The sequence below is a fragment of the Lentinula edodes genome (genome assembly GCF_021015755.1).
Source record: "Lentinula edodes strain Le(Bin) 0899 ss11 chromosome Unknown C8R40scaffold_43, whole genome shotgun sequence".
Taxonomy (NCBI): domain Eukaryota; kingdom Fungi; phylum Basidiomycota; class Agaricomycetes; order Agaricales; family Omphalotaceae; genus Lentinula; species Lentinula edodes.
Window position 1 is genome coordinate 322,960 of NW_025764349.1, and position 25,582 is coordinate 348,541.

The 25,582-nt window shown below is 46.4% G+C and overlaps 12 protein-coding genes across 12 annotated transcripts; 8 read left to right on the plus strand and 4 right to left on the minus strand.

The window, feature by feature from the left end:
- Nucleotides 1-242: 242 nt before the first annotated feature.
- C8R40DRAFT_1125744 (uncharacterized protein) lies at nt 243-2,050 on the plus strand. Its single transcript, XM_046228991.1, has 5 exons — nt 243-635; nt 688-760; nt 807-881; nt 937-1,101; nt 1,331-2,050. Exons 1-5 carry the CDS (start codon nt 484-486, stop codon nt 1,559-1,561), a joined length of 696 nt encoding a protein of 231 aa, XP_046081737.1. The 5' UTR covers nt 243-483; the 3' UTR covers nt 1,562-2,050.
- C8R40DRAFT_1125746 (Vps5 C terminal like-domain-containing protein) lies at nt 2,051-4,847 on the plus strand. The gene is made up of 7 exons (XM_046228992.1): nt 2,051-3,059; nt 3,110-3,462; nt 3,516-3,618; nt 3,676-3,961; nt 4,011-4,165; nt 4,216-4,407; nt 4,462-4,847. The coding sequence occupies exons 1-7, from the start codon at nt 2,238-2,240 to the stop codon at nt 4,705-4,707; spliced, it is 2,157 nt and encodes a 718-aa protein (XP_046081738.1). The 5' UTR covers nt 2,051-2,237; the 3' UTR covers nt 4,708-4,847.
- Nucleotides 4,848-4,882: 35 nt separating this feature from the next.
- Nucleotides 4,883-7,394, plus strand: C8R40DRAFT_1125749 (DWNN domain-containing protein). The gene is made up of 7 exons (XM_046228993.1): nt 4,883-5,244; nt 5,302-5,525; nt 5,580-5,701; nt 5,870-5,994; nt 6,057-6,240; nt 6,293-6,650; nt 6,710-7,394. The coding sequence occupies exons 1-7, from the start codon at nt 5,073-5,075 to the stop codon at nt 7,199-7,201; spliced, it is 1,677 nt and encodes a 558-aa protein (XP_046081739.1). The 5' UTR covers nt 4,883-5,072; the 3' UTR covers nt 7,202-7,394.
- A 249-nt stretch (nt 7,395-7,643) lies between these two features.
- On the plus strand, nt 7,644-8,840 carry C8R40DRAFT_1056399 (GPCR fungal pheromone mating factor; the record flags this gene model as incomplete). Its single annotated transcript, XM_046225079.1, has 5 exons — nt 7,644-7,863; nt 7,921-8,030; nt 8,087-8,153; nt 8,211-8,348; nt 8,401-8,840. The coding sequence occupies 5 exons, from the start codon at nt 7,644-7,646 to the stop codon at nt 8,838-8,840; spliced, it is 975 nt and encodes a 324-aa protein (XP_046081740.1).
- Nucleotides 8,841-9,272: 432 nt separating this feature from the next.
- Nucleotides 9,273-9,590, minus strand: C8R40DRAFT_1056377 (uncharacterized protein; the record flags this gene model as incomplete). Its single annotated transcript, XM_046225078.1, has 2 exons — nt 9,273-9,459; nt 9,514-9,590. Coding segments are annotated over 2 exons (264 nt in total), but the record flags the coding sequence as incomplete, so codon positions are not given.
- Nucleotides 9,591-10,350: 760 nt separating this feature from the next.
- C8R40DRAFT_637073 (uncharacterized protein) lies at nt 10,351-11,241 on the minus strand. The gene is made up of 4 exons (XM_046235731.1): nt 11,088-11,241; nt 10,856-11,015; nt 10,417-10,799; nt 10,351-10,356 (listed from the first exon to the last, which is right to left on the minus strand). Exons 1-3 carry the CDS (start codon nt 11,152-11,154, stop codon nt 10,655-10,657), a joined length of 372 nt encoding a protein of 123 aa, XP_046081742.1. The 5' UTR covers nt 11,155-11,241; the 3' UTR covers nt 10,351-10,356; nt 10,417-10,654.
- A 179-nt stretch (nt 11,242-11,420) lies between these two features.
- On the plus strand, nt 11,421-13,497 carry C8R40DRAFT_1125755 (ergosterol biosynthesis ERG4/ERG24). Its single transcript, XM_046228994.1, has 11 exons — nt 11,421-11,644; nt 11,695-11,863; nt 11,921-12,418; nt 12,473-12,519; nt 12,570-12,620; nt 12,671-12,716; nt 12,772-12,881; nt 12,936-13,067; nt 13,123-13,168; nt 13,222-13,352; nt 13,409-13,497. The coding sequence occupies exons 1-11, from the start codon at nt 11,535-11,537 to the stop codon at nt 13,485-13,487; spliced, it is 1,419 nt and encodes a 472-aa protein (XP_046081743.1). The 5' UTR covers nt 11,421-11,534; the 3' UTR covers nt 13,488-13,497.
- Nucleotides 13,498-14,530: 1,033 nt separating this feature from the next.
- Nucleotides 14,531-17,346, plus strand: C8R40DRAFT_1175453 (aspartic peptidase domain-containing protein; the record flags this gene model as incomplete). Its single annotated transcript, XM_046232330.1, has 6 exons — nt 14,531-14,676; nt 14,729-14,807; nt 14,867-15,065; nt 15,129-15,683; nt 15,741-16,106; nt 16,163-17,346. 6 exons carry the CDS (start codon nt 14,531-14,533, stop codon nt 17,344-17,346), a joined length of 2,529 nt encoding a protein of 842 aa, XP_046081744.1.
- Nucleotides 17,347-17,536: 190 nt separating this feature from the next.
- Nucleotides 17,537-19,576, minus strand: C8R40DRAFT_636796 (uncharacterized protein). The gene is made up of 9 exons (XM_046235728.1): nt 19,395-19,576; nt 19,331-19,343; nt 19,181-19,249; nt 19,011-19,130; nt 18,939-18,952; nt 18,623-18,880; nt 18,408-18,568; nt 17,897-18,317; nt 17,537-17,840 (listed from the first exon to the last, which is right to left on the minus strand). Exons 1-9 carry the CDS (start codon nt 19,404-19,406, stop codon nt 17,727-17,729), a joined length of 1,182 nt encoding a protein of 393 aa, XP_046081745.1. The 5' UTR covers nt 19,407-19,576; the 3' UTR covers nt 17,537-17,726.
- Nucleotides 19,316-20,042, minus strand: C8R40DRAFT_1125763 (magnesium transporter). The gene is made up of 6 exons (XM_046228995.1): nt 19,958-20,042; nt 19,882-19,902; nt 19,780-19,832; nt 19,625-19,728; nt 19,395-19,574; nt 19,316-19,343 (listed from the first exon to the last, which is right to left on the minus strand). Exons 1-5 carry the CDS (start codon nt 20,004-20,006, stop codon nt 19,502-19,504), a joined length of 300 nt encoding a protein of 99 aa, XP_046081746.1. The 5' UTR covers nt 20,007-20,042; the 3' UTR covers nt 19,316-19,343; nt 19,395-19,501.
- Nucleotides 20,043-20,110: 68 nt separating this feature from the next.
- On the plus strand, nt 20,111-23,446 carry C8R40DRAFT_1056497 (uncharacterized protein; the record flags this gene model as incomplete). The annotated part of the gene is made up of 8 exons (XM_046225087.1): nt 20,111-20,272; nt 20,332-20,469; nt 20,520-20,771; nt 20,821-20,929; nt 20,982-22,714; nt 22,776-23,105; nt 23,166-23,228; nt 23,285-23,446. 8 exons carry the CDS (start codon nt 20,111-20,113, stop codon nt 23,444-23,446), a joined length of 2,949 nt encoding a protein of 982 aa, XP_046081747.1.
- A 707-nt stretch (nt 23,447-24,153) lies between these two features.
- Nucleotides 24,154-25,550, plus strand: C8R40DRAFT_1125765 (isoprenoid synthase domain-containing protein; the record flags this gene model as incomplete). The annotated part of the gene is made up of 1 exon (XM_046228996.1): nt 24,154-25,550. Exon 1 carries the CDS (start codon nt 24,190-24,192, stop codon nt 25,546-25,548), a length of 1,359 nt encoding a protein of 452 aa, XP_046081748.1. The 5' UTR covers nt 24,154-24,189.
- Between the last annotated feature and the right edge of the window lie 32 nt (nt 25,551-25,582).

Consider the following 25,582-nt stretch of genomic DNA (forward strand, 5'->3'; position numbering starts at 1 on the left):
TGATCTTTGTGCACACGAGGGGGAAGTACATTCTATAGGCCATATTTGCTTTGGAGCCGGTCCACAAAAACGCCTGCGTGAAGCTGTTTGCGTCTTTTGGTTTTTTGGGGAGATACTGTACGTGCGGTGGCGAAAACTTTTGGAGGCTTTTGAACGTTTTTGTAAATGCTTCAAGTGCGGATCAATGATCCGGTATGTAGTACATAATTGAAGATCACCTCGTGGCCGTCAAATCTCCGCCCCGTGGGCGCTCAAATTGCTTCTTTTAACGGTCACCTTGTCTTTCACAATGCTTTTTTGATAATCCAAATCTTTCTCTTTGACCGTTTTTCCCTTCACACATCTTTCTTCTCTCTTTCTTTATATCTACCCTGGCAGCGTAGCCTGGAGGAGCTACTCGACTGACGTGCTTCATTCACCCTCTTATTGCAGTCTTCCGCTTTGTCGCACTATTCTTTCTTTGGTCAAGTTGAGTCTCGAACGATGAATAGCGGCAGCCGCCAGCAAGCGTATTTCGACAAGGACCAACCGCCTATTACGCACCGTTCTTTGGACAACCCCGCTCAGGAGCGTGGTGTTTCAAAGAACTGGCAAGAAAGCAAAGTCGGAAAAGTGGAGCAGTCAGTATCGACGGGGTATGTCGATGGTACCAATGCTTTTATGTTCAGGGCTAATAACTCTCTTTAGCAAATTGGAGGCAGCGTTGAAGAAGATGTCAAAGCAGGCAACACAATACGAATTTCAAATGAAAGAATTAGAGGTAAGCAGTGACCTTCGTCCAAAATCCAGCTCATGAGAAGATCCAGTCGCAACTATCACAAAGCCTCAGCAACTTCCGTGCCATAGACAGTCTCTTCAAGGAAGCATCCACCGGAATCAAGGTCAGCCTATGTCCTCGAAATTTCCTAAAAGACATATTCCTTATTCCCTATACAGAGAAACTTCAAGCGGGCGGATCAATCCCTACATTTACAAATACCCGCCATCGAGGCATCTCTCGACGAATCAGTGGATACTCTTTCAGAATTAACACAAACTCTGCCAAAGATCCGAACTCAGGTGCAAGATATCAGAGTAGTGTATGATTCTGGTCGGGAAAAGGTTGGTCTACCAGATACGATGAAGTTCATGATCTGGCAGCTGATTATCGTTTCACGATATCGCTTCCTGTTTTTGCAATCGGGCTACTGCTGAACGTACTTGTCGTTGATCACGATGTGATCCCCCCTCGTCCGTATATTCGCATCCGCCGTTCACTCGGTTTCCCTGATACTGTGACTATCGCTATCATTTCGTCGATCTCATTCCCTCTGGTTACATTCGGACTCAGGCTCAAAATCTTGTCATGGACTTGACGTGGCTCGATACCTCCTTTCATGAACGCTGGCGTCGTACTATATTCACGCCAACTGCACCGGTATCAGGTCGATGGAAAGCATTCATGAGGTTCTTGTTCGCCATCTCGTTCTTCTTGTGCTGTATGGTGGTCTGGGTAGGACTCGGTGGTGCTTATAGAGCGTACAGACACAAGTTGGTCTGGGGAGAGCGGTTGATGAGCTAGTCCTCGCGACCACCAGCGTTCGCAGGAGGAATTTGCACATTGTCAAATATTCGCAATCCTTTCAATACGACCAACATTGAGAATGCCTTCTCATAAAGCTAGCTGTCCAACTAGAAATGATGATCGCCAACATTCTGCGTATATGGGGTACATCTTGGCAATTCTTTATTCCAGCTTTTTCATACACCATCCTTTCGCATTCATCTGCGGAAAATTATGACAATCTTTGCGCATTCTAATTCTTTCTCATACCCCCAAAATCTCAATCTCTTTCAATGTAGATAGATAATCGCATTCTCATTTATACCTGCTCATGTAACATTATTCTTGTTCTTCAACGTTTGCGCGCTCAACGGAAATCAAATGCATACCCATAGTATGTATGTAGAGCAGGTACCTTACCAATCTGTAATTCGACTTTCGACACATGCAATGTACATGTACCTACTATTTTTTGCTGCAAACCGTACAAGTCAAAGCAAGAGTTAAAGGGAAATGCCACGTGGTCCCGCCAACCAATTTCTACTCATCTCATCAGCGCAAGATTAGCAACTCCTCCGACTCGAGACTTAAACAGGTCGGACTTGTAAAGTTGTAACTTCCCTTTTGGCGCTGTATATTCAATACGGCCGACACATTCCCACTACCAGCTGACTGACAACGACATTCCATTGAAATGGACGGATTTGATGATTTGTTGGCGCCTTCCCGGTCAATGTTGGAAGATAATCCTTTTAACGAAGACAGTAACCCTTTTGGCTCGAGGCGCTCTGGTTCTCCAGATCCATGGGCTTCTCCCTTTGATCATAGCCATGATGCTTGGACCGAGGATCACCATACGCAACAATCGACTGAAGTCGAGGATTATGAGCCGGAAACACCAGTATCAAGTTCCAATATCTCCACAGAAATCCCAACTGAGCCTGTCGACTCTGCGGGACCCGGTGATCCCCTTGACTCGGCTACTGCGAATGTTCCTTCTTCCGATGAGGAAGACAACAAGCCTCTTGGTTTCAAACGTGCCAGGAACGTATCGTTGAAGGCATCCGGATTCAAGGAGAGTGTCGATATTGCGTCTGAGGATACAGAAGAAGAAGAAGGCAAAAAGGATGAAAGGTCGGCGTGGAAGGAGGAACAGGCTCAGGATAAAGGGAAAGGGAAAGAGATTGAGGAAGTGCTTGAAAAAGCTGAATCTCTGAAAGGCTTTTCAGAGACTGCTACGATTCGACCTAGTATGATTGAGGAACCTGAACTTCAGCGGCATCCTACTCCTCCAACTGTAACTTCAAGCACATCATCGCTCTCAGGTCCCAGCTCCCCTACTGCAGTTTGGGGTCCTCTCTCTGGACAAACGTCTGGCTGGGGCGAACACGAACCCTACAGTCAGCCAGAATTCGATGACGGGATGTCCGCGTCTGCGCCTGTTGTATCACGTAACCGGGATGAAGACGACAGCGACGATGATAAACCTCTTGCTCAGAGTCTTTCCATGTCTCCTGTGAGCTCTACTAAACCCGTTTCATCAACTATATCTCATTGAAATTCTAGAAATCTAAAAAGCGTTCTATCTCCAATCGTCCTGATGACCCGTCTCTCCCTCCGCTTTTCACTATAACGGTTGACGATCCACAGAAAGTTGGTGATCCAATCCGCTCGTATGTCATGTACACAGTACACACACGGACAACTTCCCCCCTTTACCAAAAGTCAGCCTTTTCAGTGTTGAGACGGTACTCGGACTTCCTTTGGCTTTACAACACATTGTCATTTAACAATCCTGGAGTAGTGGTTCCTCCTGTGCCAGAGAAGAATCCACTACTATTCACTAATCCTATATTGGGATCCGCAGGCAAGAAAGGCTACGTAGGGAGGTTTGACGAAGGATTCATTAGGCAGCGGAGGTAATGGTTCTATTTCGTCATTCTTTCACGTAGTCAAACTCACCGTGATCCAGGTTCGCACTCGAAAAATGTATACAAAAGATTGCCAACCATCCCGTGTTGTGCAAAGATTCAGACTTGAAGTTGTTCCTAGAGAGTGATACGTTCGCATTGGATGTAAGCTTTTTTTCTGGGTCCTATGTCTTCGATTCACCTAGCACTTCAACTGTCTAGATCAAGCACCGCAAGATTGACCCGGGCTCCCCTGGGCCTTCCAGTGGTATCATTTCTTCCATTGGGCAAACATTAACAGGAACGAGATTCTATGAGACAGACGACTACTTTGACTCCAAAAGAACATATTTAGATTCACTCGAAGCGCAACTTCGTTCTCTCGTCAAGTCTATCGACCTTGTCTCCAAACATCGCATGGAAATGGCCCAGGCTGTATCTGAGTTTAGCGATCATGTCAAAGAGCTTGCAGAGGGTGGAGATTTCAACACAGGATTAAATGTCTCCGGTACGCTATAAACTTTCGACCCTCTAACGCATACGCTGACAATGTTCAGGTTCCTCACAAGCTCAACAACTCTCACAAACTTTGATGGGTCTGGCTGAGGTTGAAAGGAAAGCGCAAGAATTACATGTACTTCAAAGCGAACAAGACATGATTACCATCATGGGGACCGTCGATGAGTATGCGAGGTTAATTGGAAGTGTTAGGGTGTGTATCCTGCCACCCCGTTCGCACTGGAACTTGTAACGTCCTTTCAGATGGCATTTTCCTCTCGCGGACGGATGTATCAAGCTTGGAAGAATGCAGATGTCGACGTCATCCGTGTCAAGCAGGTACATGAGCGCAACCGGGGTACCTCTGCATACGGAGGGAACTCGCCAACACCCGGCGGAAGTCTCAGCAAAGGGGCCGGTGGTGCTCTGGGTCACTCTTTAAGTCAAATAGCTGAGGCGAGTATATTTTCGCTGAAACCATTACCACTCCTCTGACACCCCCTTGTATAGTCTGAAATGCGTGCTGCGCAAGCCAAACGAGCATTTGAAAACACGTCGCGTTTATGTAAAGCTGAAATGGCTAGGTTTGAGGAGGAGAGAGTGGAAGACTTCCGTGATGCTCTGCGGGCTTGGTTAGAAGGTATGATTGGAAGGCAGTCAGAGCTTATCACTGCTTGGGAGAGTTATCAGCAGAGCCTGTTGAGAAGATCTGAACGAGTGCAGAACGGAAAGGCTCCGTCAATCTCAGCGCAATAAGGGTATCGTTGGATTATCATTATACTGGAAAGCTGTACCTACTCACTATTATGATACACTTCTTCTGACCCTCTTCGGCGGTCTCGCCGACTGCTGAGGATGAAAAACTATAAAAGAACGTTCTTGGTCGTCCTCTGTACCGAATCCTACCGTGAGAAAGCTTTATCAGAGTTCGGTTCTCAGTTACATGCTTTTTTCTTCGTAGTCGTTTTCCAGTCTTCCACTTTCCTCTGTGTCAATATATATATATTCAACATTCCAGCTTTGGCAACAAAACGCGTCCAAAGAGTTCAGATTGAGCGACAAAGAGTTTTGTCCCTTGCCCCTACACCAACTCTAATTTCATAAATCCATATATACCAACCATGGCCTCTTCTGTATTCTATCGGTTCAACTCCCGCAAAGACGAATCTCGTGTGGCGTTCGACGGGACTGGTATATCGGTTTTTGACTTAAAGAGGGACATCATTTTAGCACATAACCTCGCGAAGGCGAACGACTTCGACTTGAAAGTCATCGATGGAGACTCCAAGGAAGGTGCGTAGTAAATCCGAATTACCATGCTGTTGCAAGGACACTTATATCTTTCACCAGAGCTTCTCGACGACGGCGCTATTATCCCCCGATCCTCCTTCGTCATCATCAAACGTGTCCCTGCTGCACGGCCTGGAAAAGGGAAAGCATCTATGTATGTTGCTGGTACAGCCAATATGATACCAACCTCAGAATCAGTGCAGCGAGGTTCCGGCTTCGTTCATAGAGGTGCAATGTCTAAGCGGTTCGACGGAAGGGACGACTCGCAAACTAAATTCGGCATGGTAACGTTGAATCCTTTCATTTGTGATTCATCATCGTAAATGACAATCATTCAGCCATCGAACTTGGCCACCCCAGTCAAAACCAACGTGGCAAATGACGACGAAACAGCCGCCATGGCTGCAATGTTCCAAGCACAATCAGCCAATTGGGAGGAAGCCCAGGAAAAAATGTCCCAGTCAGTCGATTGCTCCTTCATCGTTTATCCTACCTCTCCGTTTTCGTTCTTTCAATACAATAGTGGATATTTTCATATTTGTCAAAGTAGTAGTACGCTTTCCAATGATAACATCTTTGTTCTATCTGACTTGTCACTTTGATTGGAACTCGACTTACGTTTGCCCAGTGCTACGCGCATCTATAACAATCAACGAGGTCCCCCGCGCCCAGGTAAGCCAGGCCCTTCAACGTATCAACCGCCGGATCGGCCTTTACCGGCCAGTTATGTGTGCTACCGCTGTGGCCAGAAAGGTGAGAAACTACGCGTACACCAAAGGTTAGTGGCCTTGTTTGTACTCATCGCTGTCCTTTAGGTCACTGGATAAAGGACTGCCCCACGAATAGTGATCGCGAGTTTGACCACAAACCACGAATCAAACGGACGACCGGTATACCACGTAGCATGCTGAAAGCTGTGGAGAATATCAACAACGGAGAGTTAGGTCAAGGAGTTATGGTCACTCCTGAAGGTGGCTACGTCGTCGCCCAACCCGATCTGTACGTCCTTGTCGCTGGTTTTGGTCAGAAGCTAATTATCTCTACTGTCCAGGGCGTCGTGGCAAAAACAAGTCTCGCGAACAAACAAAGTCCTGACTGCAGCGGAAGTGCGAGATCGTAACACCCCTTCGGACCTTACCCTTGTGTGTCCAATCGACAACAAGCTCTTTCGCGATGCGGTTGAAACACCCTGTTGTGGGACCTCGTATTGCGAGGACTGTATACAGACGCACCTGCTGGAGAGAGACTTCATCTGCCCAAATCCTAACTGTGGTAAGAAGATTGCCAGTTTGGATAAGCTCTCTCCAAACCATGAGAAGCGGCGTCGGGTTAGTGAGTACATTCAGAAAGCCATTGAGGACAGTCGAAGAGAGGCTGCTGACTCCGAAGAAATGGAGGATGGTACGAAGGTGGGCACAAATCATTAATCCCCAAGGTTGTAGGTCGAGATTTCTCATCCTTTGCACAGGAAACCATCAACCTCGAACAGGATTTCTATTCTGATCAACAACCCGGGATGGACGTACAGCAACTCATCCCCATGCTCCAGGCGCAGATATCGCAAATATCTGTAGCACTTCAAAATCCGTCTCTGCCCCCTCGCGTACGCCAGCAAACGGAGGTGCAGCAGGAGCAGCTAAAAATTCAACTGCAGCAGGCACAAACGATCAGTGTCGCGCTTGCTGCTGCAACGGAATTCCAACAGCAGCAGCAAGCTCAACAGATGCAAATGCAGAATATGCAGCAGCAGCAAGGGTCGATGGGCGGCAGTATGGGGTATAATAACAATATGTATCCTTCCCAGGGAGGCCCTAGTCAGGTCGTCCAGGATTCGGCATACCAAAGGCTCCCGGTGAATAACCGTCGACGGAATCTTAAGCGGGACAGACCGTCTGATTTCTTAGAGATTGGTAATGGAGCAAATGAAAACGACGCCAAAGTTGCACGGTATTGGGAGTAGGCCTGAGTAGGCCTGTTCAAAGGGTTGCGTATAGATGTCAGGGTGTCGGTATGTACAGAACTGCGTTTTCGATAAAATGAAGATTCCAAATAGGTCAGGAGTTGTGTACATAGAATCTTGCCGCTTCTCGTGATTTCATTCCAGCAATCTCAGCCGCCACTGACATACTTAAGTATATATACCCTACAGTTGAACTTTTACTTACCAAAAATGGAACAAAGTCGATCGGTTTTCTCCAACCCCTGGTCAGTATACAACAATGCGTAAGTGCCTGTATGAGACAGGTTACGCTTTGACACATAACTGCTATATATCATACAGATATCATACTCAAAAGAGTACAAGGGTTTACAGCGATAATCCTTTAATAAGGATTCCTTTCATTACTGCGATAATCATTATCTGCCTTCTTTTTCTCCCTCTCCAATCCCCGGTTGCTGCCATGTTTCACTCAACAGACCCTCTTTACCCATTCTACACGATATTTTCCTTCTCCAGCTTTCTTCTCCCCCTCATTCCACTCACATGGCACCTCCAGGCTTGGAACTCGGGTACATGTTTTTACATGATCTGGGCATCTTTGATTGGCCTCATAGACTTTATCAACTCTATTCTCTGGGCTGGTACCATCTTGGACATCGCACCTGTGTGGTGTGATTTTTGTGAGTTTCTGGTTACTATTTGGGCTGACTTGGGCTGATCAATTATATATTGTGCAGCTACACATGTTATTCTAGCAGGAACCTTTGCGATTCCTCTCTCTTCCTTGTGCATTGTTCGTCGTCTCTACCTTATTGCCAGCGCAAAATCTGCTTTGACGCGCATCGAGGTCGGTCTGAGTATTCCTTATTCATTAAACATATCACTCAATCAAATTCAAAAAAGAAACGCCGTGCAGTTATCTTCGATACCACATTATGTTTAATAGTGCCTCTGGTGCTCACAGCTTTACGTGAGTGTTCATACGCCGTTTCACTTCGTTTTGTTCTGCTTTAATGAAACCGGTTAGAATATATTGTTCAAGGTCATCGTTATTGTATATTCGAGGAAATTGGTTGTATGCCCTACGTTTATCGTACTCTGGCAACACAATTTCTTGTCACTTTCCCGCCCATTTTGACAGGCCTTGTCTCAGCGTACTATGATAGTAAGTGCTTCGGAACCACTGCTAGAATGCCCCTCAGGTCTGAATCTACTAGTTCGCTGTATAATTTCATTATTTCGACACTATCAGGAACTGAAGAACCTCCAAACTCCTGTTTGCGAGAACTCATTCACAATGGATAGATTCATCCCTGTGGTCATTTTTGCCATGCTGGAGACTTGTACCACTCCCATCGCAGTCTTCGCTTTGGTCATGAACGTATCAGCGGGCTTACTGCCCTGGATTAGCTGGGATTATGTTCACGCTGATTTTTCGTACATTCCCGCCACTCCATCGGTAATTTGGAGGAGCAATGGTATCGATGAAGCGTCACTCGAGTTGCAGCGTTGGATAAACTCCAGCTGCGGTATCCTGATTTTCCTATTCTTCGGAACCACCAAGGAAGCCAGGCAGCATTATTCGAAAGCCTTTTCCAACCTGAGAAGTCAATTTAGACCGAAAAATTCCTTGGGGCAAGCCAGCAATGAAAGGTAAACTTACATAGGCTAATGGGTAGCCAATTAGTATGCTTCGCTGATGATCTGCCCTATAGTTCAAGAACTCCCGATTACTCTTTGACAGAAATCAGTCTCCCTATCGTTGACATACGTCGGGAAACTGCAAGTTTCCAGGGTTCATCTCAAAAGTGAAAGCCCGACATACTGTCTTCCGTGAGACGATAACCACATACTTATGCGGCTCAAAAACCCCTCGGTTCTGTACTCTTTAAATCGATCCTAATGCAAACATATTGCTCCGTACAATTTTATACACCAATCTTTATATTTTGGTGCCTCGTACATATTTGCGCAATGAAGCCTCGAAATCGACTTAAGCCAGACCTCCTTCATTCCACGCCTTGCCCATCTCCCCTGCGAGCATACTAAAGTTCATCATAATTTTTCGACCTTCAAGTTCACCTTTTGTTTAGTTGAGCAATGCTCTGAACTTCTCTTTGGCACTCTCGGGAGTGAAGGATGGCATCTTTGAATTTGTAGGGTAAGCGCACCCGCGGTCTCCAGTACGAACAGAAATGAGCTCAAAAGCCGCTTGATGATTTCTACTCATGAGGATTGCATTATAAGGCTGATCTGCCTGACAGGGCCATAAAATTCTGCAAGACAATCGCAATCAGAAACCACGCTCCCTGGGCAAAAAGCGTACTTACAGCGGAACTCGATGGAAGAACACCTCCTGAATGCTGTTCCATCCTCCGTGAGTGATGAACCATCCAGTTGCAGGATGGGATCAAATAATCTGATGAAGAAACCAGGTGAGTTCCATTCCATATTCACTTCCAGCAATTTTCGCCTCGAGTTCGGAGGGGAGTGTCATCCATGGAGAGGGATCGGTGAAGAAAAATGGGGTTTTTGAGTCGACGAGTTCTGCGAAGACAGCTCAAACTTTCTCGGGGTTTGAGGCAAAGAAAATCGAGCCGAACGAAATCTCAGGGAGCTCCCGAGGTGAAGTCGTATTCGTACCTAGGTAATATAGTTCACCCACGTATACCAAACTCTTTTCGCCGAATTCATTCTGTGTTTCAAACTCCACTCCTCGCTTCTCCGTGTCAGATTGAACCCTATTCTCAATTGATAATGCTTCATTTATGGTGAGTGGTCCTAGGTTATACATACCCTGTTATGCCATATTTTCCATAACGACATTTACCAATTGCGGGCTGCAGCGATCGCAGGGGCCTCGAACGCAGGCGAAGAGGCACAAATCAAACCATCCATTCCTCGGATGTGGATAAGAAAGTGAAAGTGAAGACTCCGATTTTGAATAATTTCCCTCTCCGGTACCACTACGTTTTAGGTACCGTAATATGTATTTTACCCCCTCCATTCTCACTGCAGTCTACCGTCCCTCGTTGGATGAGCATTCGCTGTAACTGAGATGGTTGGGCCCGGCTGTTCCCTAGTGGGACCCCGTCTTAGACGGAGCCGCGTATCTATCTATCTATCTATCCACCAATTATTTCGATTGTGGGAGTAAGGTTTGACCAACGGGTCTAAAACGGATTAGCCATGGATGGGATAAATGAGTAGAACATGTTATCAGTTAGACTCACCTTTTGCGGAAACCATTCATAGTCGAATAAAGGTGCTAACCCGGGGATAATATTCAGTACTTCCAGGTACTTCCCCATTACACTCATAAGGCTCCCCCCGCAGGTGCAGTATGCAAGGATAGGGAGGTCCTTTTTCATAACCCGTACGGTATTGCTTCGACAGCATACGCGGTAAAAGGCTGAATGAGGATAAGAATGAAGTCGTAAGTTTTCTGTGGGGAAGCCACTCCTACATCGATCAGACTAGGCGCAGGTAATCCGGCGATTTTTTTCCCGAAGGAAGAAGAATGAGAGGCTCTCTATTGTGTAATGCATCATATGCAGGTGCAAAGCCCATCAACGGCAAGCGAGGATTGCAGATCGGGCCCGAAACGTCGAGTACACTATTGCTAAGATATGGATAATCATGTAGGACAGTTACTGGGGATAAAAAGCTCACTTGAGGCGCGATTGAATGGCCTGGTACCGGGTTGGGTGCAATCTTTCCGACTGGCCCTTGATTTTGAATAACATTGCTACACTTGTTGAGAATGTAGTTATCACTTCAAAGCGGCTCTCAAGAATTAGCACCGCGAGGTAAGTCAGGGGTTTACTGTGTCCTACAACAGAAAATGAGCGCTTGTGTGCGAATGGTCTATAGAATTTGAAGAAAATAAGATATATGTATGTACCCTGCTGGGCGGTTGCATGAGCGTGGAGGACGACGTGCTTGTTGCCGGGTTTGAGGAACCTCATCATTGGAGGAATGGGCCTATCTCAAAATCGTATGCGTCAAAGTTCTCTCCTTATATGTAATTATCTGCGATCGTTGACCAGTTCCTGTACGATCCTTTTTTTTTTTTTTTTTTTTTGGAAAAGAGCTCGGATATCTTGACTAGCAGGAGGTGGCGTGCGTTATTTTAAGCACCAATACAAGTTAAAATCCAGCTCACCATCTGAATCCTGCACAGAGTTCGGAGTCGGGTTCGGAAGCATAATTCGCGAATTATTTCGCGTCGCGCGTCGCGTCTGGATTTGTACGCGATCATTGTTAGGTAATCAAAAAGTGGTTCGATTTTTCTTCAAGTCGACTTTATAACTACAACCAGAGACTCTAAGGTGCCTCCAGACATCTGACTATGGGCGACAGCGACGGTCTTCGTCAAAGGAAAACTAATGGAAAACTTAATATCATCACTATCTCGGAGGAAGGCAAAAAATTGGACCAAAAACTTGACCAGCATGAATCGTAAGTCGCGTCCACTATTCGACCTTCAGTACTCATTCAACCTGGAACAGATATGAATTTGGTGGTCCATTTGGTGTGCTAGCAATTATGACTGGATTCCCACTCCTCATGTACTACTTGTGGATATGTCTTTGGTTTTATGACGGCCAATTGGTGCATCCCACTTCTGTGGAAGATATTCAACCATTCCTGGGAAGAATGTGGGCCCATGTACGAGAGGTGCGACTCAAGTGCTTGAAGATATAGCCAGCAGCTAACAGCCTCCTTGGGGTCTAGGATGCTAGTCCGAATTTATACGCCTGGAAAGTTTACTCCGGCAACATTTTCTTCCAACTATTCCTCGCTTGGGTTTTGCCTGGATTCATGCAGGAGGGACTACCAGTCCCGTCCTTGGGCTACAAGACTCTCATGTACAATTGCAATGCTCTCGTTTCTCTATATGCCACCATGGGTACTGCCGCGGTGCTTCACTATTATGAGATCTTCCGTCTCACTGAAATAATTGACAATTATGGCCATTTAATGTCTGTCGCGATGATATGGGGCTTTGGTGTCTCTTTCGGCATGTATTTCATCGCAATTGCTACTGGAACGCAAATGCGTATGTCTGGCAATTTCATCTACGATGTTTTCATGGGTGCTTCATTGAACCCAAGAATTGGGCCTGTGGATTTAAAGATGTGGGCCGAAGTCCGCATTCCTTGGGTTATTGTGTTCTTCCTTGCAGTTTCAGGAGCTTGCAAGCAATATGAGACATTAGGATATGTTACACCGGTGCGTTTTTTCCCTGAAAGATTTGAATCGGTTCATTAATATTTAATCTTTCAGAATATGGCGTTCATGTGTTTGGCTACATGGTTTTACATAAATGCATGGTAGGAATCTGTCTACGTGACTCGACTGCTTTTGCTGACCGGCAATATAGCGCGAAGGGAGAAGAATGTATTCCACAAACTTGGGACATGTATCATGAAAAGTAGGTTGACGACTTGCTTATTTGAGACCTATTTAACTTGGCAATTATAGATGGGGTTTTATGGTCATCTTTTGGAATTTCGCTGGCGTGCCATTCGTATGTCCAGATTCAGACTTTCTTTATCTTCGGCGTCCTCATATTCCATTCCTAGTCCTACGTCTACTCTGTGGTCTATATGGCATCGCACGATCCTTCCAAGTACAAATTTTCAACTCCCACATATGTCATCTTGTACACCACTTTGTGCACCGCATATTACATGTGAGTAGGATAACATTTTTTTGTCCGTCCGTTCTCATTTTTTTGCTTTTCCAGCTGGGATACCGCTATGGCTCAAAAAAGTCATTTCAAAATGCAGACTCAGGGTGTCTACACGTTCCGGAAAACATTCCCTCAGCTTCCTGGTAACACGGTCAAGAACCCTACTTACGTTCAAACTGCACATGGGTAATTACGTCGATTCAGCTTAGGTTCTGTGAATTGCCTGACGTTGTTCCAACAGAAACCGACTTTTGACAAGTGGATGGTGGGGATGGTCGCGCAAACCTGTAAGTTCTTGTGTGTACGTCTTATTTAAATATTCTCAATTGTCTTGACCCAGAACTATGTCGCGGACTGGATTATGAGTTTAACTTGGGGTCTCGTTATCGGTGCTGCAACACCTATACCCTACTTTTATTCCGTTTTCTTCATCACTGTCCTAGTGCATAGATGCGGTCGTGATTTCGAACGGTGTGTGCATAGTCTAACTGTTAAAGACTTCCTCGAATTCTCATTCTTATCCATAGTTGTGCTGTCAAGTATGGCAAAGATTGGGAACGTTACTGCAAGGTTGTCCCTTACAAGTTTATACCCTATATTTATTAGACACAATCTATCTAATCATCATAATACATTGACGTCTTTGCAGTAACATCATAGTTGTGGTTGTGGGCTGTCCCTCTTGCTTTAGGCGTGCTGCCTCTTCTCCTGACTTTAGGGTGTCGTGAACATCCTGGTCTATAAACTTCTATGCATCTGCGTTTTTGATCTAGCCAAGCCCGTGATTGCAACTATGTACAGCGTAACGATGTCCATTGTCTATGCAATGCACACGAATAGGCCGATGTCTACGTGGGTCTGCCCTTTTATCGACAGGGTTCGGTTCAACCCGGAAGCCACCCTATCTCTCAAACAAGTTGGATTCAGATAAACCCGTACAATTCAGTTCTGCAAAAATTGTCACTGGAGAGGTTACATAGCTATAAGTCCCTCTATAGCCTAGTAGGTTTCTCCCTTTCCTCCCCTGCTACTTCTAGATGGTTTCGATTCTGTCTGCTTTTAATTCTTCCCAGTTTCAAACATTTTCAGGTCCGTCACCCTCCCGCAAAAATACATAGATTATACAGGCTGGCAGTGCGAAGCAGAGGACATTCGCATTGGCCAAAATTGCGTTTTGCCTTTTTGCTCGTTGCCATCGACGGGACGGTATACAGTCGAAGGCAGTTCGATCGTAGCATGTCTAGTGATGCAATTCAGAATCGCCAGACTATCCCGGGACTTGGCAAGAGAGGGAATGAGAGGGAAGGCATTTTTTCCCCGTGTAGGGAAGCTTTTGATTCCGGTCAACAATTTAGGAGCCCGGGGTGTCAACTGTTGAACAGATTTTGCTCCCTCTCACACCTTTATCCAAACTTTATGGACCGTTATCTACATAGCATTCACCAGACTTTTTCTGCCATGTATATACTTATAAGTGGCTGCGTGAGGATGGCAGATGGGAGGTGTATAGCAGAGTGTAGTGCAGGGATCTAGACTTTCATCTTCCCACGATCAGAATATGATTAGAGTCTTTTAAACATTCATGGGGTTTCTCCACCGCTTAATTGTTGTTTCTTCCCTTCCCTTTTTCTTTATTCTGGAGGATTGCTATGGTCTCTGATTGGGCGCAAAAAGGCAAACAACGAGCTCCTTCAGCATCCATCCGTACATGGCCCCGAGATGACTCTGATAGTTCCGGAGGAGGAGATGGAATAGTGGTACCACTGCAATATGTAGGCACAACGGCGTATAATGCGTACGTTTTCTCGGATTGTTCACCATAAAATCCGCTCAGGCAAATATTACAGTGCTTATACCCTTCCAATAACTCTAGGCTCCAATAATCTTAACGTCTCTCTCCAAATAGATACAGGTTCATCCGATCTTGTGTGTAATATCATATCACCTCCCAGGCTGTATACTCTTTGCTAAGCTCTTAGCTGTAGTGGGTAACCGCCTCTTCATGCTCTACCTCCTCTTGCAACAACGTCCCTAGTAACAAACGATACGATGCATCCTCTAGTTCCACCTCCATAGCAAGCGGTTCTTCATTTAATGTCAGTTACTTGGAAGGTCAAGCATTGGGACTGGTTGTATGGGATTCTGTTGACATCGGTGGTTACACTATAGACACTCAAGCTTTCGGTACGTGCCTGATCTTCATATTAGATACACTAAAAGCTAACGTTTAGCACCTTCGACCCATAGCCGCAGCTTCCACGGTGAATTCGGAACCCTTGTCTTCTTCTTTCAACGGCATTATAGGCCTTGCGCTTCCTGATAATAGCATCATAAGCCGAACCATTCCTTCAAGTTCTTCTAGCACTACTGACGGCTCTCAGTTTACGTCAAATATTTTCTCCCTCTCCCCATCCTCTCTCTCTCCGGCCGCACGTTTTCTATCCATTACACTCGAGCGTCCAGGGTCATCAACGATCCCATCTCTTTTCGGGATTGGAAAACACCCATCGCAATCTCAAGTACCACAAATAGGAAGCGGTGAAGATGTTCAGTATGCCACATCGGTCCCTAGCCTTACATCCACTGGTATATCTGCCGGTTATTTGTTCTGGAAGGCTAATATCGCGGATATAACGGTTTGGGTTGATGGCCAAGCAAAACCAGTAACCCTACAAAAAAGTTCTTACGAAGCCAGCCCGTCCGCCATATTGGATACTGGGGTTCCTGTGATTCTTTCCACTAAGGTTATTGCAGATGCAATATACGGTGCAATAGGCGTCTCACCAGCAAGCGATGGGAATTGTGCGCGATAATCCTTTAATCCTTATTAACCGGTAGTGACATTCCTTTCCCTCCCAGACTATGTCAGCTGTACAACCCCACTAAACCTCACAGTTTCTCTCGATTCTCGACTGCCAATCTCGGTGCACCCCCTTGACCTCACTACCGAGCCCCCGTCGAGTCAGTCTTCATCATCGAATTGTATCGGCCTCATACAAGCTGCCGATCAGTTTCTCTCTAGCGTCGGTGTCGACATGATCCTAGGCGTTCCATTCATTCGTAACACCTACATGGTAATGGCGTATCAAGTTCCGGATTCGAATGGATCCTTCCCAGATTTACGGGGCTCAAATAATCCTCAATCTCCTTCAGACACTTCCACCAGTAACCAGCTCTCCCCAAGGCTCGGACTACAAGGACTTACAAACGCCACGGTTGCGATGGGTAAGCAGAACTCATTCAAGGAGGAGAATAAAAAATTGATAGTGAGCATTGTCTAGACGAGTTTCAGAAAGTTCGAGTGTTAGGCCAGTCTATAAATGGGACGCCGATGACCAACTCGGATAGTAGTAAAAAGTCTTTGAGTGTAGGCCTGGATGTGCTCTTTGGATTGATCGGGTTCTTTGGCCTCTGCTTCGTCCTCTTCGGAATACGCTTCTGCTTCATGAGAAGAAGATACCGAGGCTCTGGCGCGTCAACTGACGAACATGGTCTTCCTTCACGTGCCTTTGGAGATGCTTCTGCTACGAATTCTACTAAAAGCGGAGGTTTGTTTGCTTGGTTCCATCCCAAGAAGATATCGAGTCCTTATGTCGGAGACCAGAAAGGACTTGGAGCTTACGAACTTGCCGGAAGGACTTCTCCGACTACCGATACGTTCCCTAGCGAGGATGCTTTACGACAAATGCGATACCAGGCCTATATGAATAAGGAGAGATTAACATCAGAATACACCGTCAGCAGCGAGCATACTCGAATTGGGGATGCCGAAGACGGTAATGACGCAGAGATGGGGTGGAGGAAAAAAATTGGCGAGAAGTTTCCTAGAGATACCTCTGACGGTCTTACGACTTCACGCACTCTGACTCAAGACGCTGATTGGAACCCAGCGAAGGAGTTCGACTGGAACCGAGATACTCTGGTCGGATTGGATTCACCGACGCATAATAAGGATGAACAGATAGCCAATGCAAGAGCCCTTTCTCCCGAAGGCCGACCAATTATTCCTAGGCGGGAATCGAGTGATGCTGCTGGTTCTCGAAGTAGTCGGTTTGAGCCCTCAACAGACCTATTAGGACATGGCCGAGGCCAAAGTATCACATTACCATTGCTTCAACTACCAGAAACAGCGTTGATGCTCGACAGCACTCCCCTTACATCACAATCTACTCAAGACACAGCCGACCGTTCTCCAGCACAAACCACCTCTAGTCGTGAAAACGACTGGGACCTAGGAGAATTTGGAAGCGGGATGGCAGGAGTCGGTTCTGCTCGAAGGAACGAAAGACTACGATCGGAGAGTCTCGACATTTCCGGGGACATCAACCTTCCATCGAGTGTTGAGCGTCCTGCGTCGTCATATTCATCATATTCATCACGCTTCGAGCGAGGAAGACCAGCGCGCACACCAACTGGCCCCAGGCACTCTACGTTATCAACTAGCTCATCAATAATTCATGACTAAATCGGACTTGGCTTGGATTTTCTGTTATTTGCTTGCTCATCTTTGTTCATCTACATTGATTTCACAACTGCTATCTATTGTCCCAGACCCAGCCTAAAGTACCCTAATTATGTATATCGTATCTTTTTGCATGATTTCCTGTACAAATTATCCGCACTTTTCTCAGTGGACAAAGTATCATTCTTTTTCATACGTGGAATTTACAACTTAACTCTCCAAGTTACAGTCCTACTCAATACCAAATCGTTCATTGTTTGTGTGGAATTCCGGATGAGTTCGTACGGATTCAAACCAGATACATAATGCATACATAAAATACGTATACAACAGCGAAAATGAATTCACCATCTAAGTACTTACAGCTTTGATTCTGGAGTCGTTTATAACCCCCCTCCCCCAAGAATATATTCTATTGCAGAATGAACATTACCCCCAGTTGCAAGCAACGCGCGCACATTTTGAGCAGCGTTAGCGAAGCCCATGTCGTTCAATTGCTATTTCGAATCAATCAGACAAAATGTTTGGCGTTTCAAGGAAAAAGATTATCTACCTGCAGCTGCACTTGGAATCGTTCTTCTGGTGGTCTCGAATCGGTGGGGGCAGCGGGGGCTCCAAAGCCACCCATTCCTCCGAAACTTCCAAGGCCCCCTCCAAGGCCTCCGCCGCCGCCACCAAACATCTGCTGCATCTGTTGCATCATCGCAGGGTTGCCAAACATCCCTAATGGATTCGCAGCACCAGTGCCTACTCCGGGAGAACCTGGGGTCGTTCCTGTAACGGGAGTAGAACCAAGAGTTGTTCCAGTAGCTGAAGCACCACCCGGGGTGCCAGGGGCTGGGAAGCTGGGTGCGCTGCCAAACATGCCACCACCCATGCCACCACCCATGCCACCACCACCCATACCTCCGCCCATGCCTCCTTGCATCATTGATGACATACGAAGCATCATTTGGAGTGATTCCGGGTTTGAGCTGTTACCCGGGGGAGTATCAATGAACAAGACGAGTAAAATCATTAGTAAATGAGGCCAGAGTAAAACTGAGGGCAGAAAAGATACGAACAGCAGTGAACGGAAGTGCTCGCTTTGAAAAGCTTCTCTAACTTGAGGGCCCATCGCCTGTAGTTGGGGATTAGAGGCAATGATCTGTTCCATGATAGCAGGGTTCGACATCATGCTCGACATCTGTTGCAGGAACTCAGGTGAATTCATCATCGTTTGTAACTATCAGTAGCTTTCGTCAATAATGAATGGGGGACTTGGTACGCGTATGTATACCATATTAGGATCGTTGGGATTCAAGCCCATGTCGGCGAACGGGTTTAAACCAGCCATGGCACCGAAACCAAGATGCGAATTGAGAGTTGTCAGAGGGTCGTGGACGTTCTGACCTGTTTGCATGGTGGGAAGCGGTTGAGCGGCCGGTGTTGACGAGGCTGCGGTAGAGCTTGAACCAGCAGCAGAGCGTGCTGCACCTTTGACCATATGGATTGTATGAGAAGACTGGATTTTGTACACGGAAAGAAGGTCTTCATCCTGAAATCAGGCAAGTATAAGGCTGTCAATGTTCGTAGGTAAGGAAGTGTAGACGTGCCTTCAGTACTCTGCCTGAACATTGTACGTGTATAAGCGGGCCATTGTGCATATGAAGGACAGTTTTGCACACCTGAGTAAATCAGTCTTTGCCTGTCAGCTTCGACTTGTGATTGTGTAGCGATCGCCTCCTTCAGCTCCGCTACAGTTTTGTCGGTGCTTATCGATATCTGTAATTTGAGTTCATTGGGTCCTGCAATATGAGTAAATTTACATTGCCGAAGGATGAGTTGTATTACAAGCCTTTGACGTTGATTTGAATTTCGTTGGATGGTGCAGTTTCGTCGGACATGGTTGGAGATAGAGAAGGATCTGGAAACAGCCAGTTTGACGTCAGCTAAGTGTTCACGTGACTCGCTGTCAAATCTGAGCGCTAATATCTGCCTTTCATACCGATTTTAGGTTGCTAAAAAAGCTTGTTAAATGCGAATATCCACATGGGCTACTTCATGCTCACAGCTTTCACCATATGTATGTATAAATTTAAGTTCTTAACATAGATTGGACGCGAACGCGTGAACAGTGGTACAGTGCACGTTGAACGAACTCAGCGTAAAAGTAGTATCATGAAAAGATGTTTCGTCCTCGGTTGACATAATTCGCGAATCCCAACCTCGCGTCCATTTCGTCTATGGACCTGAGGAGAAATGGTTCATTAATCGGCAAACTTTTCAACGAGTATCATACCTTGTCTTCATTTCACTTGACCAAGTTGTCTCTTTCAAGGACGAAGCATTCAGTGAAGCACCCAAGATTCCCAGCGCTAAGGCGATAATTGCTTCTAGTACAATCTGGGATACAGGGTGAATATGGGTGCTGCTTCTTGAAGTGATAACACCCACATCGTATGGGAGAGAGCCTTCAGGCTTTCCGAGCGACTTTAAATGAGAAAGGTCTGCGAAACTTCGGACTTGTCAGGCGAGGCTAGTTAACGCCGAACTCACGTTCGTATGTGGAGAAAGCAGCTGCAAACAAGCACCTGAATCAGAGCTCCAGGACCTAATCTGATAGATGGCTAACCATGAAGAACGAGGAGCGTCGCAAACAGTAAGAAGAAACGGCCGAGCATGATGATGAGAGTCAGATGAGAGTAAAGAGAGTGAAATTGTACACGTGCACAAACGCGTCTATAACCGCTACTATTGCGACCTTCTGCACGGGCCCAAGGCCGTCATGGCTTTCCCAGTTCCTTCTCATCTTCCACGACGAGCAACCCCTCAAGATGTTACCTCAAAGATTTTGTCAACAATGGACGAAGCAACCAACAAATCCTTGACGGCTTCGCTGGCGAAATCTTGGCTTGAAGAACTGGATGCAACTATTCAATCTACCAAAGTGCTTATCAATTACTTCTCCCAAATATCAACTGTAATGGCTGATGAAAGATGCTTTAGGAAAGAATTCATGACCGTATTCACGCCGATTTACCCGAATTTGAACGACAATTGCAGACGTCGATTTCCGTGCAGACACGACTACATACATTGGTGACAGAAGTCGACTCACTGAATCATTCCTTACACGACCCGGAGGTATAACTTGGATACTACATGATCTTGGTGTTCTTATTAACTTCTCGCAGTCAGGCCTAGTCCCTTCTCTGGTCAAAACGTTGACTGCTCACTCGACTTTAGCTCAAAAAGCCACCAATGCGAGAATCAAACACGAAGCCTTATCATATTTACTACGATGTAGTAAAGAATTCTCCTCTCTAGAGGGGCTAGTACGCAATGGGGATCTTCCGGAAGCCGTGGAAAGTTGTGCGAGCATTGAGCAGTTGCTGAAAGATGCGCCCGTAGCACTTGCTCAGTCTGAGGTATATCTGGACTTAAAGGTGAGTATTACCCGTTCTATACGTTGTTTCAGCTTAAGCCGTTCTGCAGCGTAAATTCAACGCTTCCAAAGCTCGTACGGAAGAACAATTGAGCGACGCATACTCGAGATGCGTTCTGGTTGCTCCGCACGAACTAACGATCGCTCAGTCTGTTCAAGGTCTGTTTTAGATGAAATTCTCGAGTGGCTCTACGATTGATTACTCTTTCAGTTCGTCAGTCTGAGCGAACGTTGTCGCTTTCGGAAATTCTTTCATCATTATCTCTAGTATCTCTGGATAACCACCTTAATACTCTCCGCCGGGACATAACAACTCACTACATTGATACCTTATTGACGCAGCCGATGTCAGTTGTAGAAGAGGGCTTCAAGCTATCCTTCTTCCCTTCTCCCCCGAATGACGAAAAGCTCGAAAGCCGTATTGACAATCTATCACGAACCTTACACTTCCTCCACGCACACCTTTTCACTTACCTTCCTGCCGCGAAATGCTCTTCCTTCCTACAATCACTATGCAAACCTGTCATTTCCAGTGTATTGAACAACCTCCTTATATCAAATCTTCCCTACTCCTTCAACCGCCTTCCACCCTTTCTCGAACTAGTCAAAGATGCTGTGTCATTTGAACAAACATGCATCATCGAACTACTAGGCAACGACTCTGCCGACCGTCCGATAAAGGCCTGGGCTGACGGCGTATGTGGTCACTATGAACGTCAGAGACGAGTCCATATATTGGAAAACACCCGAGCGAAAATCTTGGAACCCGAAGATTTCTCGGATGCCTTTCATGTCGAAGTGGAAGTGGTTCAAGCCGCTGCGGAACCCGAGGTTGTGCCGATTCAGGAGGAAGGAGTTGCTGAGGATGCTTGGGGCTTGGAAGAAGATGATGCATCGGCGTCGGCGAAGGTTGATGATAGTGGGTGGGGCTTCGAGGATGATACAGGATCCGCAAAAACGGGTGAAGACGGATGGGGATTCGAAGATGAAGTAAATACAGATGATATGGACAAAATTGATGACGGGTGGGGCTTTGATACTGCGGAAGAAGCTACAGTGCCGACTGGGGATGAATCCTTACCAGATATCAAACCAGCTACTAACGGTCATGAACCTGAACCTGAGGCCGAAGACGCTTGGGGTTTGGATGATGATGCAACGGCAGATGATGCCCCTCCCGCTTCAGAGGACGAAACCAATTGGGATGATCCTTGGGGAGAGAAGACGTCAGCGCCTCCTTCAACTTCCGTCGAATCCCCTCGGCCACCTCCTGCTCCCTCAATAAAGTCGCCCCCAAAGGTCGCAACACGACTAGAAAAACTCGCAAACAAAGGCAAAAAGGGTCTCAACGGAAATTCTCCTATGAACTCTCCCTCCAAGGCGATGGCATTTTCACCAAACGTCTCTTCCCCTTCTTTTTCTCCTGCCGTCGCGTCTCCTTCGTTCAACGCCAAGGTTACACAGTCTCCATCACCGTCACAGCCCTCATTACCTTCATTACCTTCAGCTGCAAGTAAACTCGCAGAGAAACGACCGCCGGATCTGTCGATTTCTGCACCAAAGGAGTCGTACCTCGTCTCGACTAGTATGAAAGATATTATAGCTCTTGTCCAGGAAACTTTGCGTGAAGGTGGAGAAGTTGGTGACTCAAAATCATTGTCCCCGGCACACGAGTCTAGCTCGGCACCCGGCTCAACTCTTTATCAAACCGCGGTGTCGATCCTGGATTTGTATCGGGCGCTGTATCCAGTGGTGTTCAGTGGAATATTGCAATCATTAGAGGGGCCGATGCGGTTCTCAAATAACACCCTATATCTCAGCACTGAAATTGATATCATCGTAAAAGAGTTACATGGGTCAAATGTCCAGACAGTGAAAGAACGCTTTTGTGAATGCGGGCGTACCTTCAAACTGTTAAGTGAGAGCTGGTATGGCGATGCTATCGTAAGTTTCTTCAGAAAAAGAATTGTTCCCTTTGTTCACCATGTCAAATTGACATTCGTAGGAAAAGCAACGTCAATTGGTCGACAAAATCCTGGCAGAGAGTACTCAAGGGTTTACCTCCACAGGCGATCAAGACCGATACGATGAATGCGAAAGTGCCATGAATCGGAGTCTTCAAGAGATTAGGCGCGTCTCGCAAAAATGGAAAGGCCTATTAACGAAGAGCAAATACTACACTGCGCTAGGATCCGTCACGGACGCAGCGCTTTCCCGTGTAGTACAAGATGTCCTCGCGTTAGGTGACATTCCGGAATTGGAGTCTCATCAATTAAGTGAGTTGTGTCGTATACTGCTAGCTCTGGAAGGACTGTTCAGCGAAGATCCGGAAAAGGTTCGTTCATGACTTGATAATTTGCGTTGGTCGAATATCTTCTCATATGTTTCTTTTTAGCCTTCCTTTGTCGTTGCCTACGTTCCGTCTTGGCTCAAATTCTCTTATCTATCAGAACTGCTGGTTAGTTAATGCAATTGTCTCGTTCCTTCACATAGATGTGCTAATTCCAAGAGCAGGAAGCTTCCCTCGCCGATATAACATATCTCTTCGAGGAGGGTGCACTGGTGGACTTCGAGGTAGAGGAGTTAGCGAGATTGGTACGAGCATTATTCGCCGATACGCCTTTACGGACCAATACTATTAACAAGATACTGAGTGGACATTCAATACCTGTGTAGTGTACTATTGTGGGTTTCGTAACTCAAGGTTTCGTACAGACAAAATGCTTGAGGTTAATCTTGGCTATAAACCTGCTCTGACCATTTTGTTTTCATTGCCCCGAGGTGGACTCTTACTCAGATAACGACCTGTAGAATTGCGATAGTGCAGTTTGTTTGTATTCTACTGTCCAAAAGAAGAGACCACGGAGTTGGGGATTGGACGAATGTTTACTATAAGTATGGAATCATAGAAGATATCACCGAGGAAGATATAAACTTGGAGGAAACTCAGTGCCGAAGGTTTAAAAATGTCCTCGGTGCTTTTCAATTCGAAGATCGAGGCAAAGTACTTGGTACACGTTTGAGAGCGTCAAGAAACCGTTTCGCAAGACTTCCGCGGAGGTCCTGTGGCATACACAATGGGTACGCCATAAGTTTCAAGTGATGGAAAGAATAAATTTAGACGAGAACGTAGACAAGGGGACTATGCCATTCCTTCTGAGCTCTTCTGAGAGATCATTGAAATCCGAGGTAGGTAACAGGCCTCCCTCTACTTCGGTTGATCCTGGCGTCTTCTTCCTCCCGGAATTTCCGAGCTGTGATGACAGAGAAGAAAGAACTCAAAAAGGAATAAAAACTGTGATTCCGGTCTGTTGACTATGGTATGACTATGGTATGAACTAGCGCTAGTACTGGCAGAGAATTTGAATTCTGTAAAGATATTGAGCACGTGAATCTGAAATACGCATCTTTGTCGCGGAATGCGAGGATGTTATATACTATGTTCAAGATTTGGGCGCGTCCCCTCCCTACAGAATCACTGGCGGTTCCTTTCTTTGGCTTCTTCTACAACCAACGCTCATAGCACTACGCCTTCGTCCCCAGATCCATTCGCACTCGTTGCACCAGAATTATCACGAATCAGAACCGACCTCGTACGTTTATTGGGATCCGCACATCCTGGGCTCAATGAAATCACGAGCTATTATTTCCTCAGACCGTCAAAGCAGCTGCGCCCTCTTATCGTTCTCCTTTTCGCTCAAGCAACAAATGGCTTAGGAAAGAATTGGCCTCTAAAGAAATGGGCTTCCGAGCAGCCTCGGCCTGGCGGACGCGCAGAAAACCTTGACGAACCATTGTCGAGAGCGAATGTTCTCAACGACTGGAATCCAGATATACAGGAGAAAACGAGCTTCTATGACCCGTTACATTCATTATCAATACCTCCAACTCCCCCAACACTTCCTCAGCCACCATTATCCATATCTTCCTCCACAGAGCGCATACTTACTTCCCCAGCCTCTGTTTTACCCACACAAATGCGACTAGCTCAAATTGTAGAAATGGTACACGCAGCATCCCTCTTACACGACGATGTCATAGACGAATCTCCTCTTCGTCGAGGAAGTCTTTCCGCTCCGGAAGCTTTCGGTAACAAATTCGCGGTTTTGGGTGGAAATTTTGTCCTTGGAAGAGCTAGTGCTGCCCTTGCACGCCTCGGAGATCCTGAGGTCATTCAGCTCATAGCCAGTGTCATTGCAAATCTTGTTGAAGGCGAGATATTGCAGATGCAAGATGTCGAGTCCCCTGACGGTGAAGCTGTACCCTCTTCCCAAGTAGCAAAAAATGCGTGGACGTTATACCTTCAAAAAACGTACATGAAGACTGCTAGTCTCATGGCAAAAGGTGCTCGAAGTGCGGTGGTGCTTGGTGGTTGTGCAGATGGCGAGGTCTACAAAGAAGTTGCTTACGCGTATGGTCGTAACATCGGCATCGCGTTTCAGCTAGTTGACGATGTGCTTGACTACGAGGCTGCTGAGGATACTCTAGGTAAACCTGGAGGTGCTGATCTACAACTTGGTCTGGCTACAGGGCCTGCCTTGTATGCCTGGGAAGAGCATCCGGAGATGGGGCCACTGATTGAACGCAAGTTCGGCGAAGCAGGCGACGTGGAACTTGCACGACGCCTTGTGAGAAAGTCAGCAGGGGTTGAGCGTACGCGTGCGTTGGCTGTAGGTTATGCCACCCAAGCGCGCGAGGTACTGCAAGTTCTGCCGGAGAGTGAGGCTCGAGCTGCGCTTGAGGCACTCACAGAACGTGTCATAAAACGTAGATCTTAGTATTAATACATAAGTTTAGCTATTACAGTGAACA

What these genes read in the sequence shown, in the direction of transcription:
- C8R40DRAFT_1125755 (XM_046228994.1), top strand. Translation starts at nt 11,535, where the DNA reads ATGGGCGACAGCGACGGTCTTCGTCAAAGGAAAACTAATGGAAAACTT. An exon ending in CATTAGGATATGTTACACCG is followed by an intron (nt 12,419 to 12,472) that starts GTGCGTTTTTTC and finishes TTAATCTTTCAG; the next exon opens with AATATGGCGTTCATGTGTTT. An exon ending in TTGTGCACCGCATATTACAT is followed by an intron (nt 12,882 to 12,935) that starts GTGAGTAGGATA and finishes TTGCTTTTCCAG; the next exon opens with CTGGGATACCGCTATGGCTC.
- C8R40DRAFT_1125746 (XM_046228992.1), top strand. Translation starts at nt 2,238, where the DNA reads ATGGACGGATTTGATGATTTGTTGGCGCCTTCCCGGTCAATGTTGGAA. An exon ending in GGATTCATTAGGCAGCGGAG is followed by an intron (nt 3,463 to 3,515) that starts GTAATGGTTCTA and finishes ACCGTGATCCAG; the next exon opens with GTTCGCACTCGAAAAATGTA. An exon ending in CTTTAAGTCAAATAGCTGAG is followed by an intron (nt 4,408 to 4,461) that starts GCGAGTATATTT and finishes CCCCTTGTATAG; the next exon opens with TCTGAAATGCGTGCTGCGCA.
- C8R40DRAFT_1125749 (XM_046228993.1), top strand. Translation starts at nt 5,073, where the DNA reads ATGGCCTCTTCTGTATTCTATCGGTTCAACTCCCGCAAAGACGAATCT. An exon ending in GCCCAGGAAAAAATGTCCCA is followed by an intron (nt 5,702 to 5,869) that starts GTCAGTCGATTG and finishes ACGTTTGCCCAG; the next exon opens with TGCTACGCGCATCTATAACA. An exon ending in AAATGGAGGATGGTACGAAG is followed by an intron (nt 6,651 to 6,709) that starts GTGGGCACAAAT and finishes TCCTTTGCACAG; the next exon opens with GAAACCATCAACCTCGAACA.
- C8R40DRAFT_1125763 (XM_046228995.1), bottom strand. Translation starts at nt 20,006, where the DNA reads ATGCTCGGCCGTTTCTTCTTACTGTTTGCGACGCTCCTCGTTCTTCAT. An exon ending in AAGGCTCTCTCCCATACGAT is followed by an intron (nt 19,729 to 19,779) that starts GTGGGTGTTATC and finishes CCTGTATCCCAG; the next exon opens with ATTGTACTAGAAGCAATTAT. An exon ending in TCAAGTGAAATGAAGACAAG is followed by an intron (nt 19,575 to 19,624) that starts GTATGATACTCG and finishes ATTTCTCCTCAG; the next exon opens with GTCCATAGACGAAATGGACG.
- C8R40DRAFT_637073 (XM_046235731.1), bottom strand. Translation starts at nt 11,154, where the DNA reads ATGATGAGGTTCCTCAAACCCGGCAACAAGCACGTCGTCCTCCACGCT. An exon ending in TCATGCAACCGCCCAGCAGG is followed by an intron (nt 11,016 to 11,087) that starts GTACATACATAT and finishes TTTCTGTTGTAG; the next exon opens with GACACAGTAAACCCCTGACT. An exon ending in GCCATTCAATCGCGCCTCAA is followed by an intron (nt 10,800 to 10,855) that starts GTGAGCTTTTTA and finishes TCTTAGCAATAG; the next exon opens with TGTACTCGACGTTTCGGGCC.
- C8R40DRAFT_1125744 (XM_046228991.1), top strand. Translation starts at nt 484, where the DNA reads ATGAATAGCGGCAGCCGCCAGCAAGCGTATTTCGACAAGGACCAACCG. An exon ending in TTCAAATGAAAGAATTAGAG is followed by an intron (nt 761 to 806) that starts GTAAGCAGTGAC and finishes GAGAAGATCCAG; the next exon opens with TCGCAACTATCACAAAGCCT. An exon ending in AAGCATCCACCGGAATCAAG is followed by an intron (nt 882 to 936) that starts GTCAGCCTATGT and finishes TTCCCTATACAG; the next exon opens with AGAAACTTCAAGCGGGCGGA.
- C8R40DRAFT_636796 (XM_046235728.1), bottom strand. An exon ending in AATTCAAATCAACGTCAAAG is followed by an intron (nt 19,131 to 19,180) that starts GCTTGTAATACA and finishes CTCATATTGCAG; the next exon opens with GACCCAATGAACTCAAATTA. An exon ending in GAGCACTTCCGTTCACTGCT is followed by an intron (nt 18,318 to 18,407) that starts GTTCGTATCTTT and finishes CCCGGGTAACAG; the next exon opens with CTCAAACCCGGAATCACTCC.